Here is a 19212-nt window from a genome sequence, read left to right on the forward strand (position 1 = left end):
TCCTCTCCCATCACCCCTTTCATTCCATCCACTTATATCCTATTTCTGTAAAAAAAAAAAAAAAAAAAAAAAAAAAAAAAGTCGATTTAGTACTTCCACTGTTCTCTCCTTTCTGTTACTATCCCCCTTAAACTTCTGCTTTACCACCTCTATGGCTTAGCTTCGGAACGATATTCCCACTAAGGATAGTAACCTTAGTTATTCCCAGCAAAGTACTATTACCCTCTTGCCCTGAGATGACCTCTTAGCCAACCGAAATCGTCTGATCTCAGCCATAACAAAATATATAAAGTGAGCAGCTGTGGCGAAGGGTCAGGTCATTCAAGCTGGTTGGTCTGGAAGTAGAATTAATTTGGAAGTGGTTGAAAACAACTTTGCCGACCGTGTAGTTAATGAATGGAATAAACAGCTGAGCAATATACTGCAATACCTGCCATTTATTATATTCTATTTTATTTATTAATTTACCATTATCATTTATTCATTATCATTTATCTGTTTATTATTTATCAGTTTGTTTATTGTTTTATCTATTTATTTGTTCATTTAATTCTTTTCACATCCGATCAAGTTATGGACCAAAAGATCTCCGGTCGACATGCGCTTCCTTTGTAATCGTTTGTTATATATATCTTTACACAATGATATAGCTTGAAGATCAACAGGAGGACTTTCGGTCCATCAAAAAAAAAAAAAAAAAAAGTAATAATAATAATGATAATGATAATACTGATAATAATAATGATAGTGATAAATAAATGAAATCATTTATTTATCTATTTTTTTCTTCTGACACAGGTGGAACACTACCAGGATGGCGACTTTTTGCCACCGGCGAGTGTCATGGACCTCAGTGTCAAGAGTGTGTCACTCCAACACGCGACTGTCACGCTGAGCTGGACGAGTTCAGGAGATGACCACTACTTGGGCACTGGTAAGCAGGGGGCCCATATTGATCATTTAGTGCTCTATCTGTTTATACATTCATCCATTTGTCTAATTACCTACCTATCTAATTATCATCCTATTTCTCAGTGGTGGGTACAATACGAATAAATTCAAGTCCAATTAGCGATAGAAAAAAAAAAAAAAAAGTCGCCCTGGAATAATCGCAAATCGCTTTGAAAATTTCGACAGTTCGATTATCCGATTCGTTTGGTGGGGGCTTAGTCCGATTCGATTATCCGATTAGAAAATGCGAATCCGATTAATCGGATAATCGGACTTGGGAATCGGACCTCCCACCTCTGCTATTTCTAGCATCACTATAGACCAAAAAGAGTATCTTGTCGTTATAAACACACTGCCTGTTGTTGACAGACTTTTGTTTTTCATAAACTGAATCCCATTGGTCAAGGAGAGAAAAAAAAATCCTTGGGTTTATTACCTTTTCTTTCCGTAAGATTAGAGCGTCTTTACATGCGGCGGAGGTCGAGGTCACGGCGGTTCGAACCCTGCCGCCAGCGAGTTGAACCAAGGGCATGGTTCGTTCAATTCCACGCTACAAAGTCCTCTGCAAGGGGCATCGTTCTAGTCTTCTGGTAGGGGGAGTTCGCGACGTTAAACCAAAACTTACTTTTTATAATCATTATCCAATAAGATATAATGCAATGTTCTCATTATTTTGATCAGGAAATTTTATTCAGCAGAGGAAGTATCTCATGTAGTCAAGGGGTCAATCCCAAGCTGGTAGAGCTTCTGAGGTCCTCATTTGAATATTATTTTTATTCTGGCTGACGCCAAGCAATTTTATTCAACTGGGAGGATGGAGGAACTCCTCAATATGACAAAGTTAAGAATATTGTTACCAGATGGCTCACGTATCTTTCTGATACATTTCGATACAGATTAATCATTGTCTCTATCCTTGAATTCAATATCGCATCATAAAGTGTTGTAGAAGTAGTAAGAAAACTAAGGAGGGTAGAATAGCAGAAGGTTGGTCGAATGTGATCACCATCTATTTATTTGAGAAGATGAGCCTCCAGTTATAAAGGAATCGGTTGAACGTTGCGAAATTTCCCTCATATCAGGAGGCTAGGATGGTGTCCCTTGCAGAGGAGTTTGTATCGTGGAATTTAATGAACCATACCCTTGGTCCAACTCGCTGGTGGCAAGATTCGAAATGCCGTCACCTCGACCTACGCCGCAAGTAGCGACGCTCTAAAGACCACTTCACACTGCGCGTCTGGGTGACGCGCGTCTTTTAACCGTCCTGTGTTCAAACGGTGACTCATTGCGTTGGGCGAGTGACGCGCGTTACTTAGTTCATCAAAACTGTGAGACGCAGGTGCCACCCAACGATATTGTTCTTTGGGCTCTTGTGCTGGTTTCTGCCAAAAAAAAAAAAAAAAAAAAAAAAAAAAAAAAAAAAAAAAAAAAAAAAAAAAAAAAAAAAAAAGGAAGAAAAGAAGGTGGGTAAAGCAGCGGCTTCTTAAGCAAACAGTTCCTGCATCAGATTTTATCCTTCATCAGTCTCAACTCGCATCCATATTGAGATCGTAGTGTGTGTAATTTGCTCTTGATGTCAGAGCTTGTCACATCCGGCATTTGCTTTTTCAAGCAGTCAAGTATTTCCCTCACTGTTGCATCCCTGGCGTTTCTGTCTTTGTACAGGTGATGTTTCACTAGCCACAGGCACGCGGTATCTTTGTACAGTTCTATTAGTTGAATAACGTACTCGCGACGCCATTTGAGCTGAGATTTCTGTGACATGGTGAGTGAGGCGGTTTGGTGGGTCTTCTGTTGCGCGTCACCAACTCAGTACTGCTGAGGTGACAGTGGCACGCGTCAAGTGCCCCGCAGGCCTCATTTTGAGTGTGTTGCGGGGACTGCCGGTACGAGTTCCCCACCATTTGATGTGCCGTGTGACAGGGCCTTTAGAATAATGACTAGGTAAAAATTATACAGTCCATACGCCATATTGAGTACGTTCTGGGGTAATCCCTTGTGTACTATCTGCAGCCAGTGCGATTGATCTCCGCTTCCACAAGACTACAAGCATTTACAACGATTTCGAGAGCGCCAATGTCGTCACGAAGGAGTCCCTGTCTAAGGGAAGCTTGGTCCCCATTCCTGGAGGAAAGAAGCACATGGTCACCATCAAGGTAAGCAGTGACTTGCGTTGTTGTAACATTTAGGCGTCAAGGTGGAGTGAACGATATATTTCATTCTACTGTGAGAAAAAAAAAAACGAAAGGAAAGGAAAGAACGAAAGAAAGATCAGAAGAAAATCGAAAGAAAGGGAGGAAAGACAGATCGAAAAAAAGAAAGTTAAGAAGGAAGGAAAGAAGGAACGAACAGAAGAATGAAAGAATGAAAGAAAGAGCGAAAGAAAAATCGAAAGAATGAGCGAAAGAATGAATGAATTAAAGAAAGGAAGAGCGAAAGAATGAAAAAAAGAAAAACGAAAGAACAGAAGAACGAACGAAAGAAAAAAAATAAAAGAAAAAGGAACTAAAGAAAAAACGCACGAACGAAAGAAAGAAAAAATCCATTTTTTTTATTAACCGCTGAGTAGTGTCGTCCCCCACCCCTTCCTCCCGAAGGATTTCCTCTTGGACAGCATCTCGAGGACGGAGGGGGAGACCTCTACTCCTGAATGTGTCAGAATCATGGCGGAGTTTTATTCCAGTATCAGGCAAACATATTTTTCACTTTTTTCATTTGAAGGGTCTATTTTCTTTTTTCTATAGAATTATTACGTTAAACTTAGTTTAGGTTAGGTTAGGTTAGGTTAGGAGCTATTGGACAACGTAAGTCCCATGTTAATTATCCAAGGTTATGTGGTGGGTCCACATGTGACACGCTGTGACGAAGATCCCCGGAAGGGTGGGGCACGATAGACTCCCTTTCTCCGGAACCCGAAAAGTCCTCTCGCCCAGAGTGTCACATGTTAGTGACTTACGCTGACTCACCCTAATGTGCTCTTCTTACCAGCTTGTCGAGTACGAGGAGGACCTCGAGGGTCACGTGGTCTACTTCGCCGTCAAGACCGTGGACGACGAGGGTACGAAAAGTGGGATCTCCAACGTGGCCACGGCTTACTTCCCTCTTGCCAAGTACGACAAGAAGCGTCGACTCATGGTAAGTTCTCTTTCTCCATTTTCTTCTTTAAATCCAGAAGCCCCAAAGTGTCCATCTTCACTTTATTTTCTTATTCATTTATCTATTCATTTATCTATATGTTCACTTATTCATTTCGTTCCGAGTAGTGCCAAGTGGGGGGCCTATTGGATACCGTGTCGAACTCATGAGTAGATGGTCGTGAGTTTGATCCCCGGGGCCCCCGCTGTTGGCTTCTTGCATTGGTTTCCGACAGCCCTGGCCAGGCGGGGAAGCGACTCAAACGTCGGCCTAAAAAAAAAAAAAAAAAAAAAAAATCCCGCGGCTTCCCGCAACTGACAGGGCTTTGCTCTACCATTGGGTTTCTTTCCAGTCCGTGGGAGGGTGACGGTGTTTTTTTTTTTTTTTTTTTTTTTTTTTTTTTTTGTACAGAAGTCTCGAAATAATTCCTTTTTACAAATAGCGAGAGGGTGCGCCAACTCATCCTGAGATTTCTTACCCACCCAAATATATATATATTTTTTCTGAGTTTCGGACAGTGATCGGCTTCACCTTTAATTTTTTCTTTTGAGAGATCTGCTTTTCGTTCTAAGAATTTTATCTAATATCTAGGAAACGAATTATAAGAACCTTATTGATTTTCTAATTCAATAGCAGCTACAATTCACTCACCGTTTAACATCAAGACTGCAATCAGTTTCATCTTTTCATTTTTCTCCTGAAGAAATTTATATATCTTAAGGAAATTATTATTTTTTTGTCTAGCTTGTAAAACCCCTGTGTCCAATACAAGATTTGATCTAGCGAACACCAAGTGATTCTATTCAAATCATGATAGACCTCTGAGTAGTCAACTTATAAACCATAAGGTGGTGGAGGAAGAGATGGAGGAGGATGAAGAGGAAAACGAGTAGGAGGACAAGGTGGAGGAAACGGAGGAGGAAAAGGAGGAGGAGGAAGAGGAAAAGGAGTAGGAGGATAAGGTGGTGGAGGAAGATATTGAGGAGGAGGATAAATAGGAAAAGGAGTAGGAGGAGGAGGTGGAGGAGGAGGAGAAGGGTGAAGAGGAAAGGAGTAGAAGGACGAAGTGGAGGAGGAGGAACAGGAGGATAAGAACATATGAACATAAGAATGAAGGAAACTGCAAGAGACCATGAGGCCTACACTAGGCAGTTCCATGTCTATATAGTACCACCTGTCATTCCCATCCATAAAGTTGTCTAACCGCTTCTTATTACAACTGATAGTTTCAGCGTTCTCTACATGGTTACTAAGTGTGTTTCATTCGTTGACCACCCTATTAGTAAACCAATTCTTGCCCATTTACTTCTTAAATCTAAACTTGTTCAGTTTAAATTAATTACTGCGAGTCCTGTCATGTTGTCTTAATATGATGACCTTGCTTGCATCACCCTTGTTATAACCTTTGATGTACTTAAACACTTCTATTAGATCGCCCCGCACTCTGCGTCTTTCCAGAGTGTATGTTAAGGTGCCTAAGCCTCTCTTCGTAAGGTAAATTTCTGAGCCCATGTATAATTTTGGCCATTCTCCTCTGTACTGATTCTAGTGAATTGATGTCAGTTCTATAATACGGAGACCAAAACTGTACCGCATAGTCAAGGATGGGTCTAACTAACGCTAGATATAGTTTGATAACTACCTCCGCACTTCTATTCGTAACCGTCCTAGCAATGAGACCTAATGCTCTGTTTGCTCTATTCCTGGCGCTAATGCACTGTTTCCTGGATTTAAGGTCCGGACTCACTAGAACCTCCAAGTCTCTTTCGCATTCAGTTTTCTCTAAAAACGTGTTATCTAAGCTATACCTATTTTCGGGGTTGTGTAGCCCTACGTTTAACACACTGCATTTTGAGTTATTGAAGTTCATTTGGAAGGAGGAAGAAAAGGCTGAAAAGGGAAAGAGGTAGGAGGACGAGGTGGAGGAGGAAGAGGAGGAGGAAGAAGAAAAGGAGAAGGAGGACGAAATGGAGGAGGAGGAGGAAGAGGAGGGTGAAAAGGAAAAGGAGTAGGAGGATGAGGTGAAGAAGGAGGAAGAGGAGGAGGAAGAAGAAAAGGAGTAGGAGGACGAGGTGGAGGAAGAGGAGGAGAAGGGTGAAGAGGAAAAGGAGTAGTAGGAGGAGGAAGAAAACGAGTAGGAGGACGAAGTGGAGGAGGAGGAAGAGAAGAATGAAGAGGAAAAGGAATAGGGGGATGAGGAGACTGAAGGAAGGTGACAAGAGAGGAACATTTGAAATATATATATATATATATATATATATATATATATATATATATATATATATATACATATACATATATATATACTGTATATATATATATATATATATATACATACATACATACATACATATATATATATATATATATATATATATATATATATATAAAGATATATATATATATGTATATATATATCGAATTGGCATTCATCCTGATCGATTTTGAGTCCAAACCTCATAGAGCGGCCTATTTTCTAGTTCACTGACCAAGTTGTATTAGCTCCCGAGATTCTAAGGGGCCCATCTACCACAATAACGTAGAAAATAAGTGCGCCCCTTTTCCGCCCCGTTTGTTACCTTAATTGATTCCTACTCTAATCCCCAGAGAAATAAGTAATAAATAAACAAGTAGATGAATAAATCAATAAATAAATACATCAGTAAAGTAAAAAAAAAAAAGTAATATAGAATAGATAGATGAATAAACATCAAAATAGAAATGAGAATAAGAATAAACGAATAAAATAAAACATAATGATGATAAATGATAACAGAATAAATAAATGAACAGATCAAAATAAGAATAAAAATGCACAGCTTATTAGGAAATACAATCTACTGGCAATTCGTTGTTTGAATACAAATCTAATTACCCTTAGGGTAAAAAAATAGTCTTTAACAAATATGTTCGTGTAGCGAATCGTTCGTATATGGTGACACTGCTGTAGATCTTGATGTGTCGTTGTAGCATGCACATTGGCCACAATTCAACGCCACATTTACACTCCTAGGAAGGACGAAGAGTGCAGGTGATCTAATAGAGGTATTCAAGTGAGTCAAGGTCTTTAACAAGGTTGATGCAGGCAAGATTATTACATTAAGACAACAGGGTACAGTTCGTATTCATGGATTTAAATAGGAAAATTTTAAGTGTAAGTAGGAAATAGGCAATAGTTGGATTACCAACACAGCGGCTAATGAATGGAATAGTCTTAGCAACCATGTAGTGACTGCTGAAACAACTGGTTGTTTTAAGAGAATATTAGATGAGTTTATGGATGTATCCTTGTCGTAGGGATGCACCAGAATTAAAAGTCTCCCTGTATATATAACCTATTAATCAACACAGTACAATTGGGATAACGGCCGATTACTTGCTAAGTGTCTATCAGACTGCCAGCTGCCCGCTGGTCTCCGGACGTCCTATGTCAGTATTGCTGACCTCGCAGTATTTACATAGTGGCCTAGGGTCTTACAATGTTTTATTTATGTACTTCATATATCTATCCAAAGCATAATCACAAACTTCATTTTGTTTATAAAAGGTGTATGGTAGTGTTTGGTTGTGATTTATGCATTTCTTATTGTATTAATATAAAGAGTATGGTGTTTATGGGAGTGGTTGGTGATATTAGGTATCTGCCTTGATCATGTGTCCATCACGAGCTCATCGCATGATAGGAGGATTTTCTTGTCCCCAAACAGGTGATGGTGGTGTGTGTGTGTGTGTGTGTGTGTGTGTGTGTGTGTGTGTGTGTGTGTGTGTGTGTGTGTGTGTGTGTGTGTGTGTGTGTGTGTGTGTGTGTGTGTGTGTGTGTTGCCTTATATGGTTACATGGATAGGGATGAACAGGTAGTAACGGACATGGAACCGCCTTTTGGTCTTTGACAGTCTCCTCCATTCTTATGTTCTTATTTAAATAAGTGACGTTAATCTTTGTGTGTTTGGATATCGCAGGCAGCAAAGGAGATTAATTCGTGGACTGGCCTGGTGGTGCTCGTGGCGTTGGTCATTATTATCATCATCATCGTGGCTTTCGTTGTGACCGTCAAAGTGATGCACGCGCGTCGTCGGCAGAGAGAGGATCAACACAGTATGGCTTGATGTTTGTCATGTGGATTTAGCTTTAACTCTCTCTCTCTCTCTCTCTCTCTCTCTCTCTCTCTCTCTTTTCTCTCCGAAAGGCTGTGGTTGACTGAATGGAGGAATCTCTGACTCAGATCTTTGTCCATACGGTCAACGTATCTTTCGGGGTGCACTTTACGACCATTTGTCATATTTAAATGAAAATATTGTTAAATCGAATGCTAATCTGTTTTGTACAATTTTCACAAAGGAAACAAATATACATAGCATTCGATTATTCTGCTTCATCAATAAAGATTTATTGTACCTATGTGTTTGTAGTCACCTAACTAAAGGAACTTGGGTATGAAAAATTAATCTATTTGATGAGAGATACCCAGAGATTCTATCGTTGGGCGGGATGGAGTTAAAGTTTTTAAAAGTTAGAGTCACTGAGGTTGTCAAGGAAAGAGAAGGAATAATAGAAGATGAAATTTATCATTTTTTTCCGTGGTTTGTCGGGACGGGACACGCATGAACCTCAATCTATACATAAACGCAGCGAGAGGGTGAGTTCACTGCATGTCTTTATTGCTGTCAAATCCGGAGGAAGCTGATATCACATATTGATGTCCAAGTCACCCTCTGTTTCAAGATGAACATCGGTGGGTCAACATAATATTTTAGGGGTGGAGATTAATTTCCAAATATACAAAAATGTCTTTAAAGTTCCTAAAATTTATGTAGTCATTATGCCGAAGTACTGTACGGTAATAAAATGTATGACATTCGATTAATAAATATACAGAACCCATTACGTGTTTTTCTTTTCTTGACATTAATTTCCAACATTAATTATATTCTCATAAGATCATCATTTGTGCTTTCTTCAAACATCCAAGTACCTTACTAAGAAAAATATATACAGAAAACAGTGAGAAACAACAGAATATAAGCGTATACAGATATTCATAGAAAACGTGTTAGAATAGGGCTTAAGAAAGAAAGAAATTAAATAGGGGTGACTTTAGTAAAAACCAATCCCCTTATATACATTTCTATGTATAGTGAATTTTTTGGAATATATATATATATATATATATATATATATATATATATATATATATATATATATATATATATATATATATATATATATATATATATATATATATGTATATGCTAATAACTAAATAAGAACACGGTTTTATCTGTCAAGAAATAAGCAAAAGAATAACAGGTAAAATGTAGCCTCGCGAGTGACCTAATGTTGCCCCTCCCTCATTAGTGGACGCATTGACCCATGCGACCTGACCTACCGCCTTCCAGGGGGTAAACGTCCTCTACTCTTATGCAAACTGCCCTTGTTCCTTTTTCATGTATTTCTGTTAAACTATATACTTTTTGCACTGAAGATGTAATATACGAAAGCGCTCTGCTTCGTTAGTTTCTTTTTCCAAGTGGTCTACTTTGCATATATATATATATATATATATATATATATATATATATATATATAGATATAGATATACAAATATATATAGATATATATATATATATATATATATATATATATATATATATATATATATATATATATACATATACCAAAGGCTTTTCCCCCTCACATGGGAGGTAGCCAAAAAACAAAGGCATAAAAACCATTCCTTCCCATTCCATCCTTAATACACTCCACTCCTCATTACCCTCTACCCTTCCTCTTATCTTGGCACCTCCTGGATGACGGGTCATCCCTGCATCTTATCCACTGCCCTGGGTCAGAAGCAGTGTTGCAAGAGACAGTATATCCACAGCAAGGCCGCTTCATTAAATCGACGACGCCCCCTCTCCGCCCCCCCCCCCCCTCCATGCAGAAAAAGAGAAGACAGGGAGAAATCCCTTCGGGCTGCGCCAAATTTTTCTCACACATACTACCTCACCCCCCATCCCCCACCCATTCCACCTCATGGATCACACATTATCCATATACAACCATTCTCCACACACACACACACACACACACACACACACACACACACACACACACACACACACACACACACACACACACACACACACACACACACACACACATATATATATATATATATATATATATATATACATACAGTATATACCTTTTGGGCAAAGTCTTTCTCTTAAACAATTACTGTTGAATGCTAAAGCACAAGTGGCATCAATGATTTTTAGAGAACATTTCTCTAACTTTCTAAGTATCATTTTCTCTTCATGGTTCAAACTCTGGAGGAAAGTACGAAAGTCGTCAGAGTGGTTTTCCATTTTATACCGACAGCTGTTTCAATCATTTCACATGGTCGTCTTCAGGGTAAAACTGATTACAAATGTGAAAAACATTAGAATATAAAGGCCCGTGGGCCGTACAAACAACAGAGAAGAAATAAAAATGGTGGAATATGATTGGTGGGAATATGTGGGTGGGCGGGGCCAGGAAGGGGACCCTAGTCCAACGATGGGCTTATGTCACGTCTTGTCGGGTTGTCACTTCCGGTGAGCAAATGTATAGATGCACCCTCTCGCCGGGACCTACGGGGAGCTGATGTCACGTCTTGTCGTCTAGGAACTTCCAGTGGGCAAATGTCACGGTGTGCGGGTCTGTTTTTTCTATTGGAAGGGAGGACATGATCCGATGACTTCTGGACGTTTAATGTAGGCTGCTGTAAAGTAATACTAACTGTCTCGTCAATCATTAAGGGTCCGTGATTAGAGTCTGTGTGAATTATTTCGGTGTCCCTGAATAAATAAACAGTATTCAAACGTCTATACAAGTTTAATCATAGGTTACATGAAGATAATCAAACGTCTATAAATGTTTATTGTGACATGACATAAACGATTCAAAGATCTTTATTGCCTTTATGATTGACCTAACGAAAAAGAGAAGGAGAGAGAGAGAGAGAGAGAGAGAAAGAACGAGAGAATTTGACGACAACGTCGGGAGACTTTGACGACTCCTTTTGGAGACTGAAGGCTCCTTTAGGAGATTTTGAAGACTCCTTCGTAATACTTCAAAGTTGAATAACCGTGGAATTTCCGCGGGTCCTATGTGACATAACATAAACGATTAAAAAAATGTATTGCCTTTATGATTGACCTAACGAGAAAGAAAGAAAGAGAGAGAGAGAGAGAAAGAGAGAGAGAGAGAGAGACACGACGGGAGAATTTGACGTCGGGAGACTTTGACGACTACTTCTGGAGACTGGAGACTCCTTCGGGAGATTTTGAAGACTCCTTTGTAATATGTTACGAAATAGCAAAAATTATATGTACTCTGATGAAGAGTACGATCTCATAATATATTTCGACGGAGAAATTAAAGAGGAAGAATCGGAAAAGTTTATGAAACATTATTTTGCAGAATACAAGAATTTTACTATGAGTGGGGATAAAAGCCGTCTCGAGGAATACCAAAAATATTACATCGATCGGAAATACAATGATTATATAAAAAAAATCGCAAACTCAAGGAAAAAATTTTTTTTAAAAAGTGTTAAGAGAAGCCCATACGGTCAGAAAAAACGCTATTGTGACATGACATAATCGATTCAAAAATCTTTATTGCCTTTATGATTGACCTAACGAAAAAGAGAAGGAGAGAGAGAGAGAGATAAAGAACGAGAGAATTTGACGACAACGTTGGGAGACTTTGACGACTCCTTTTGGAGACTGAAGGCTCCTTTAGGAGATTTTGAAGACTCCTTCGTAATACTTCAAAGTTGAATAACCGTGGAATTTCCGCGGGTCCTATGTGACATAACATAAACGATTAAAAAAATGTATTGCCTTTATGATTGACCTAACGCAAACTCAAGGAAAAACAGTTTTTTAAAAGGGTTAGAGAAGCCCATACAGTCAGAAAAAAAACGTTATTTTTGCCAGTATAACATAAGTTTTAGTTGTTCTCTAGCATATTCCCGCGTGACGTCACGTCGCACGGTCCTGAAAACATTTCACATAATTATACTAAAATGGGCATAATTCACCCATGACATTGGGTTATCTTAATGAAAAAATATTATAAAAACTTAATTTATGAAGAAGTTAAAGATTAAGCATGATTTTTGTCAGCCTATCATAAAAGCATGATTTTTGTCAGCCTATCATAATTTTTAGTTGTCTAACATATTCCCGTTTGACGTCATGTTGCGCGGTCGTGAAAACATTTCACGTTATTTTTGCCAGTATAACATAAGTCATCACCGGAAACATTAACTCCCGGGGACACATCTGACTCAGACGCCTGTAAGCATTCTTTAAGCTGCTCTCCGTGTGTTAATCTAATACGTTAATAATATTACCATGGAAAAAGAAAGTGGTGATAACAAGAAAAAGAGGCTACGCCATTTCTGGATGTGGGTAACCAAGGAAAAATCTTTAGAAAAGAAAGATGTTAACAGTAACGTAAAGTTCCATAATAAGTTAAGGGGTGAGCACTCTACATTATTTCCTCACCTATACGCGCACGATAAAAAATATTGGTTAACACAAGATATAAAAGACTTTCACCGTAGACTTTTGTCCTTCAATAAACTGTTAAGAGAAAATAAAGACTATGATTAAAGCGATGCGATTTTTGATACTATTCCATTGTTAGAAGAAGAAATTAAGGAAAGTGTATTTGAAGGTTTCCAGAAGCATTATTTTGCAGGCTACAAGAACTTCGTTAGTAATGGAGGTAAGAGTTGTCATAGAGCATATCAAATGCACTACCTAGAGAAGACTCATAAGAACTTTAAAGTTGCTGAAAAGAGGAACAAATACGCTATCAAGAAAGTACAAAAAGAATTAGAGGCTAAAAAGAAGAAAGAAAAAGAGGAAGAAGAACATAGACAAAGAGAAGAACTAAAAAGAGAAAAAGAAATTGAAAGGGAAAGAGAGAAAGAGGAAATTAGAGTACGAAAAGAGGAAGAAAAAGAATTAGAAAGGAAAAAGAAAGACAAAAGATAGAGGAAGAAAAACAAAGGAAAAAGGAAGAAAAAGAATTAGAGGAGAAAAGGAAGGAAGAAGAAAGACTAAAGATACAGGAAGAAAAAGAATTAGAAAGGAAAAAGAAGGAAAAAGAAAGACAAAAGATAGAGGAAGAAAAACAAAGGAAAAAGGAAGAAAAATAATTAGAGGAGAAAAGGAAGGAAGAAGAAAGACTAAAGATACAGGAAGAAAAACAAACGAAAAGGGAAGAGAAAAAACTAATTGCACAAAAGAAAGCTGAGAAGATAGAAAGAAATAAGAGGTGTAAAGAACTAATGAAACAAGAATCATCTTTTCTTAGGATACCCCTATCAGAGGAAGATCAAAGTATCCTAGATGAGTTAAGAGAAGAAAGAAGAAACGAAGTACAAAAGAATAAACTAAAACTAGAGGTGAGGGAGGAAGACTATATTAATCTCAAAGGTGGTATAAGAAATTTAGGGGACAAAAAGTGTAAGCAATGTGGAGCCATAAAATGGAAAAAAGAAAGTGATACCATATGTTGTAGGAGTGGACAAGTGCCCGTGATCAAGCCTTCAGAAATTCAAAGTGAGGAATTAAAATCACTCTATAACGGTACTTCACCTTCCTAAAGAATATAATGGGCTTCAATAGTGTCTTCAGTTTTAGTTCCTTCTCGACATCTAAGTTAGAAAATGCAGCAGAGAAGGCTTTGACATACAAGATTAAAGGTACAATATATCATAGAACATCAAAAGTGAAGCCTGAAAGGTTGTTAAAATTGGAAACTGGAGGCATGTTCAGCGATCCAGTAGAGGAATTACTTTTTAACGGCAGGGACGCAAATGGTTCAAATAACAATAACAAGAGACCTTATAGATTCAAAGATAACTTCATGGACATGTACTTTTATCACAGTCGAGATGAGCAATTAAAATTAAGGACTGAAAAAATGGTTAATCAGTTTACTTATGGCGATGGAAAAGGCGATGAGGAGAAAATGTACAGAGAAAATGAAGAAATTATTCGTATATTATTTGATTACTTAGTGAAGCATAACAAGAGCTTAAACAGGATATTAACTGAAATAGAAAATGCAAAAGAACTAATAAAGTTACATGTAGAGAAACATGAACAAATACCAGAGATGTCAATAGTGTTAAAATCAGTAGGAGATGCTGCAACCAAAGAACATAAAGGAGTTTATCACCTTCCAACAGCAGCTGTTACAGTTGGAGCCATAGTAGATCTTGATTCCTCTACTGACCCTTTACAGATAACAATTTCAAGCCCTAAGAAAGGCTCCAAGTACAATTTACAGTACGTATACCACAATAGTTTATACTACGATATTTTCCAGTACCCTATACTAATACCTAACGGAGATATGGGGTTCACTCATGTCCTTCAGAAGCAGAAAAAAAATGGAAGTGGAAAGTACACTAACTTAAGTCCTTCAGCATATTATTCTTCCCTGTTAATGGAGAGAGATGGTTCATATCTTTTCCTTTCCAAATGCCGTACTTTGTTTCAGAGATTCGTGGTTGACAGTTACGTTAAAATCGAATCCAATAGGTTACACTATTTCGAAAGAAATCAACATGAGATAAGGAAAGAGAGATCTGATATTTTAAAGGGGGATAATCCATTAGAGGGTAGAGGGCAACGTATTTTATTACCAAGAACTTACATTGGAGGCCCGAGATACATGAAAGAAAGACAACAAGATGCATTAACCTTTGTTTCTAATTATGGCTCCCCGGATTTTTTCATCACCTTTACTATGAACCCAAAATGGGAAGAACTAACTAAAGCTATAAGATTAACAGGCCCTGGGGTTGCATCCTCAAACCCCTGTGATAGGCCAGATTTAGTGAGTCGTATATTTAAGCTTAAGGTAGACAGCCTAATGAAAGAATTAACAAAGGATCACATTTTCGGGGAAGTAAAAGCTCATTTATACAGCATAGAGTGGCAGAAGAGAGGCTTACCCCATGTCCATATACTGTTGTGGATGAGGTATAAAGTTACTGAAAAAACTGTTGCCAATATTATCTCAGCTGAGATACCAGATAAAACTAAGAACCCACAATTGTACGATATTGTTACTACTAATATGATCCATGGGCCATGTGTTGGTTTTGATGAATCTCAAATATGCTGTTATGGAAGAAATAATAGTATAAGCAAGTGTCAAAAGGACTTCCCTAAGCAATGTAGATCAACACTACACTTTGGTAATAACGGGTTTCCTTTGTATGGGAGAAGGGCCGTTGGAGAAGGAGGCTTTTCTTTCGTTAAGAAGATTGGAAAATATAAAACAGTGGTGGTGGATAATTCATGGGTTGTTCCCCATAGTCCTTATCTTTGTCTTAAGTACAATGCTCATATTAATGTTGAATGTTCTAACTCTATTAAAGCCATAGCTTACGTAACAAAGTACGTTAACAAAGGAAGTGACCGTATACTTTTCACTAAGACAGAAGATAATGAGCCCGTTAACGAGATCAAAATTTTTAGCGATGCAAGATTCGTTAATGCTAATGAGGCAACATGGAAAATATTCCAATTCAACATTCACAGTAGTTACCCAGCAGTTTGCAATTTAGATTTGCATTTAGAGGGAGAAAATGATGTTTTCTTTGAAGCTTCAACCTCCCAAGAGACCATAGTCAAGAAGGCATCTAAAGATACTCAGTTAACAGCATTTTTCAAGTTATGTCAACATAACGAATTTGCAGCCTCATTAAGCTATCATGAAATCCCTAATTATTTTGTGTACAACAAAACTACGTGTAAGTGGGATGAGAGAAAAGGAAGTACATGTGCTCTAGGGAGAATAAGGGCTGTCAATAATAAAACAGTTGAACTGTTCTATATGAGGATGTTACTAACCCATACAAAGGGTCCAAAATCTTATGAGGACTTAAGAACTGTTGAAGGGGTATTATATGAGACAAATAGAGAAGCAGTGAAAGCTATGGGCCTCCTAAAAGATGAAGATACGTGGAAGAAAACAATACTAGAAATAATAAATTACACTAATGACCGCAGACAACTAAGAACAACCTATGCGAGTATGTTAGTGTTCTCAGATTTAGAAGACCAAAAACAGATATGGGAAGAAACAAAGGATTTATTCTCAAGTGATTTTCTGTTTAAAAGTGGAGAGAAAGACTATAACGATGAGATCTACCTCGATGCCCTCGACGATATCCAAGAACAAGTTTACAATTGTGGGGGAGGAAATATAGTGCAATATGGATTACCCTCTTCAAGAGACGGAGTTAAAACAACTAATATTATAAGGAGAGAAAGAGCTTACAACACAAAACAACTATACGAAGATGTAGAGGAATTAAAACCTATGTTAAACAGAGAACAAAAAATTTGCTATGAGAAAATCTTAAAGAGTGTAGATAATGGAAATAAACGTGCCCAGAAAGCTTTCTTCATTAATGCTCCAGGGGGTACAGGAAAGTCCTTCTTACTTAATCTTCTTCTGGATACAGTTCGTTCAAGAGGCCAGATAGCCTTAGCCGTTGCCTCATCAGGAATAGCAGCTACTGTCCTACATGGTGGAAGAACAGCACATAGCATATTTAAGATACCTCTAATGGAACACAATGCGGTTAAAACATGTAGCATTAAACACAATTCTGAGCTAGCACGTTTACTGTTAATGACATCATTAATAGTTTGGGACGAAGCTGTAATGGCAAATAAAAACACTATATCTGCTCTAGATATAACGTTAAGAGATTTAACAAAGTTAGATGATGTATTTATGGGTGGAATTACCTTTGTTTGTGCTGGAGACTTTAAACAGATATTACCCGTTGTTAGGGCTGGGGGAAAAATGATTAACTAAACTGCTGTCTAAAGGCAAGTAATTTCTGGCACTACTTTGAACAGCTAGAGTTGACAAAAAATGTAAGACTGAAAAACAGCGATGAAGAAAATATAAAGTTCGCAAAGGATCTACTTGACGTTGGAATAGGAAAATATAGTGAATGTAATATCAATGAAGGGTTTGGAGTTAGAGTTAACAGTAGATTAGACTTAGTTGATAAGGTCTATGAAGGGTTTAAAGACAATTTCTTGAACGTTTGTTACTTCGAAAAGAGAGCAATTATATCCCCAACAAATGACGATGTGGATTCAATTAATAATTTCGTGTATGAAAAATTAAAAGAGAAGGAAGTACTCTATAGGAGCCAAGATACAGCATCTCACGATGGAGAAGGAATGGAAATACAAACATCAGTATTCAATTCTATGAATAGTCCCTCCATACCCTTACATGAGTTAAAGTTAAAAGTAGGAGCAGTGGTAATGGTTATGAGGAATATTTGTCCCCCTAAAATCTGCAATGGAACTAGGGTAATGATCACGAACCTAAAGAAGAACGTTATAGTGGGGAAGATATTAATAGGGGCTTATAAGGGTGTACAAGTAATTCTGCCTAGAGTAACACTAGAAGCATCAGATACTCCAGTTAACTTCAAGAGACATCAATTTCCGGTGAAACTGTGTTACGCAATGACTATAAATAAATCCCAAGGACAGACCTTTGAGAGGTGTGGATTACTATTAGATGGAGCGCAGTGCTTCGCTCACGGTCAGTTGTACGTTGCCTGTTCTAGGGTAACCAGCTACAATTCACTCTTCGTATTTACTGGGTATGAGAAGTTAGGGGATTCTTACGAACCTAAAACTGCAAGAAACTGTGTTTACGAAGAGCTTTTCATTGACTCAGATGAAGGTAAACCTTCTTATATCAAGCCACAAGAATTAACTTTCAACAATACCTTTGATGAGGATCAGCAAATAGGGGAAGAAGAACCTGATCACTCCATTGTGTGCATTCTAAGATCAATTTTCAGTAAGACAGAAGAAGAAGCCGTAGCCATGATTATGCCCGAAGAAATTTACACAGTGGATTATTCTAAAGACCTTTCACTGAGGGACATCGAAGAAAAGTTAGAAAACGTTGAAGACATAGAAGAAATGCTATATGAGAACACAGAGCAATTAGGAGAGGTAAAGAATGAAATGTCAAACATGCTAGAAGAACAAGGAGACCTCAAGAACAAGGTTGATGAGATATCAGCAAAATTAGATAACACCTTACAGTCAATGTCAAAATTCAGAGAGGAAATAATGCAGGCAATAATGAAGATTTATAGTAGCAGTGAAGAAGATGAAGAAGAGACCCCTCCAAGAAAGAGAAGGAAGATTTGAATTTCCACTTATGTGTTTAATGTATTTTTCATGTACAAAATCGTAGTAGGTCTAAATAAAATTATGGAATTTATTGTTACTCTTTTATTTTCCCATTTTGGTACATTAAAACTGCCCGTAGGGCAGGGCGCGAAGCGCGAGCTACGCCGTAGGCCAAGCACACCTGGCGAAGCCAGGTCCGGGTGCTTGTAATCTTAAAATATATATATATATATATATATATATATATATATATATATATATATATATATATATATATATATATATATATATATATATACACTTTAAAAACTCTCAATAGGTGGTAATGGACATGGAAATGCCTAATATAGATCTTATGGTCTCTTGCAGTCTCCTTTATTCTTGTGTATAACATTGATATCATTTCACTAGACCCTCAATTCTAGGAACCTCTTTTTAAAGGATTTTGGATTTAAGGGATTCCATAGTCCAAAAGAGGCAACCCTCGATGGAGGAGGAGACGAAGGGGACGACGTCCACAGAGTTCATGGCTGCCGCAAGTTGTCGAGAGTTGTTTGGGGTCGGATGGGAGGGTGTCTGAATGGGAGATTGCCCGGAGAGACCGTGAAAGGGACTAGTGCTGGCCTGTGAATCAAGCAACACTGATGGTATTTTATGGGGCTTTAACCCATTCAACTCATGTCAGCCGCTTGTGGTGTAGATACGAAAAACCGGATATGGTAGGTCTCGCGCCGGCCCGTACGTCCGAATATCATCTGATGCGGCTTGACCGCGCGAGGACTGAGGTCATATTTTTCTGGTGTTTGATTCAACATTTTGGTGTTTTATGATACTTTCTTTTATTTAACCAAATGTCAAGAATCTT

At 38.0% G+C, this 19212-nt stretch overlaps 2 protein-coding genes across 3 annotated transcripts in view; both read left to right on the forward strand.

The window, feature by feature from the left end:
• LOC143020267 (calcium-activated chloride channel regulator 1-like) overlaps window positions 1–8968 on the forward strand; it is a 49692-nt gene extending 40724 nt beyond the window's left edge. For both annotated transcript variants that reach the window (XM_076176490.1, XM_076176491.1), the window contains exons 18-21: window positions 799–934; window positions 2965–3107; window positions 3940–4086; window positions 8046–8968. In XM_076176490.1, the coding sequence (XP_076032605.1) occupies window positions 799–934; window positions 2965–3107; window positions 3940–4086; window positions 8046–8192 (573 nt within the window). In that variant the 3' untranslated portion in view covers window positions 8193–8968. The remainder of the gene's footprint in view (window positions 1–798; window positions 935–2964; window positions 3108–3939; window positions 4087–8045) is intronic.
• A 4793-nt stretch (window positions 8969–13761) lies between these two features.
• On the forward strand, window positions 13762–18977 carry LOC143020135 (uncharacterized). Its single transcript, XM_076176293.1, has 4 exons — window positions 13762–16902; window positions 17037–18006; window positions 18076–18290; window positions 18759–18977. The coding sequence occupies exons 1-4, from the start codon at window positions 13762–13764 to the stop codon at window positions 18975–18977; spliced, it is 4545 nt and encodes a 1514-aa protein (XP_076032408.1).
• Window positions 18978–19212: the final 235 nt, after the last annotated feature.

Source organism: Oratosquilla oratoria, chromosome 39 (assembly GCF_046742065.1).
Source record: "Oratosquilla oratoria isolate Oo_2021 chromosome 39, ASM4674206v1, whole genome shotgun sequence".
Lineage (NCBI taxonomy): Eukaryota > Metazoa > Arthropoda > Malacostraca > Stomatopoda > Squillidae > Oratosquilla > Oratosquilla oratoria.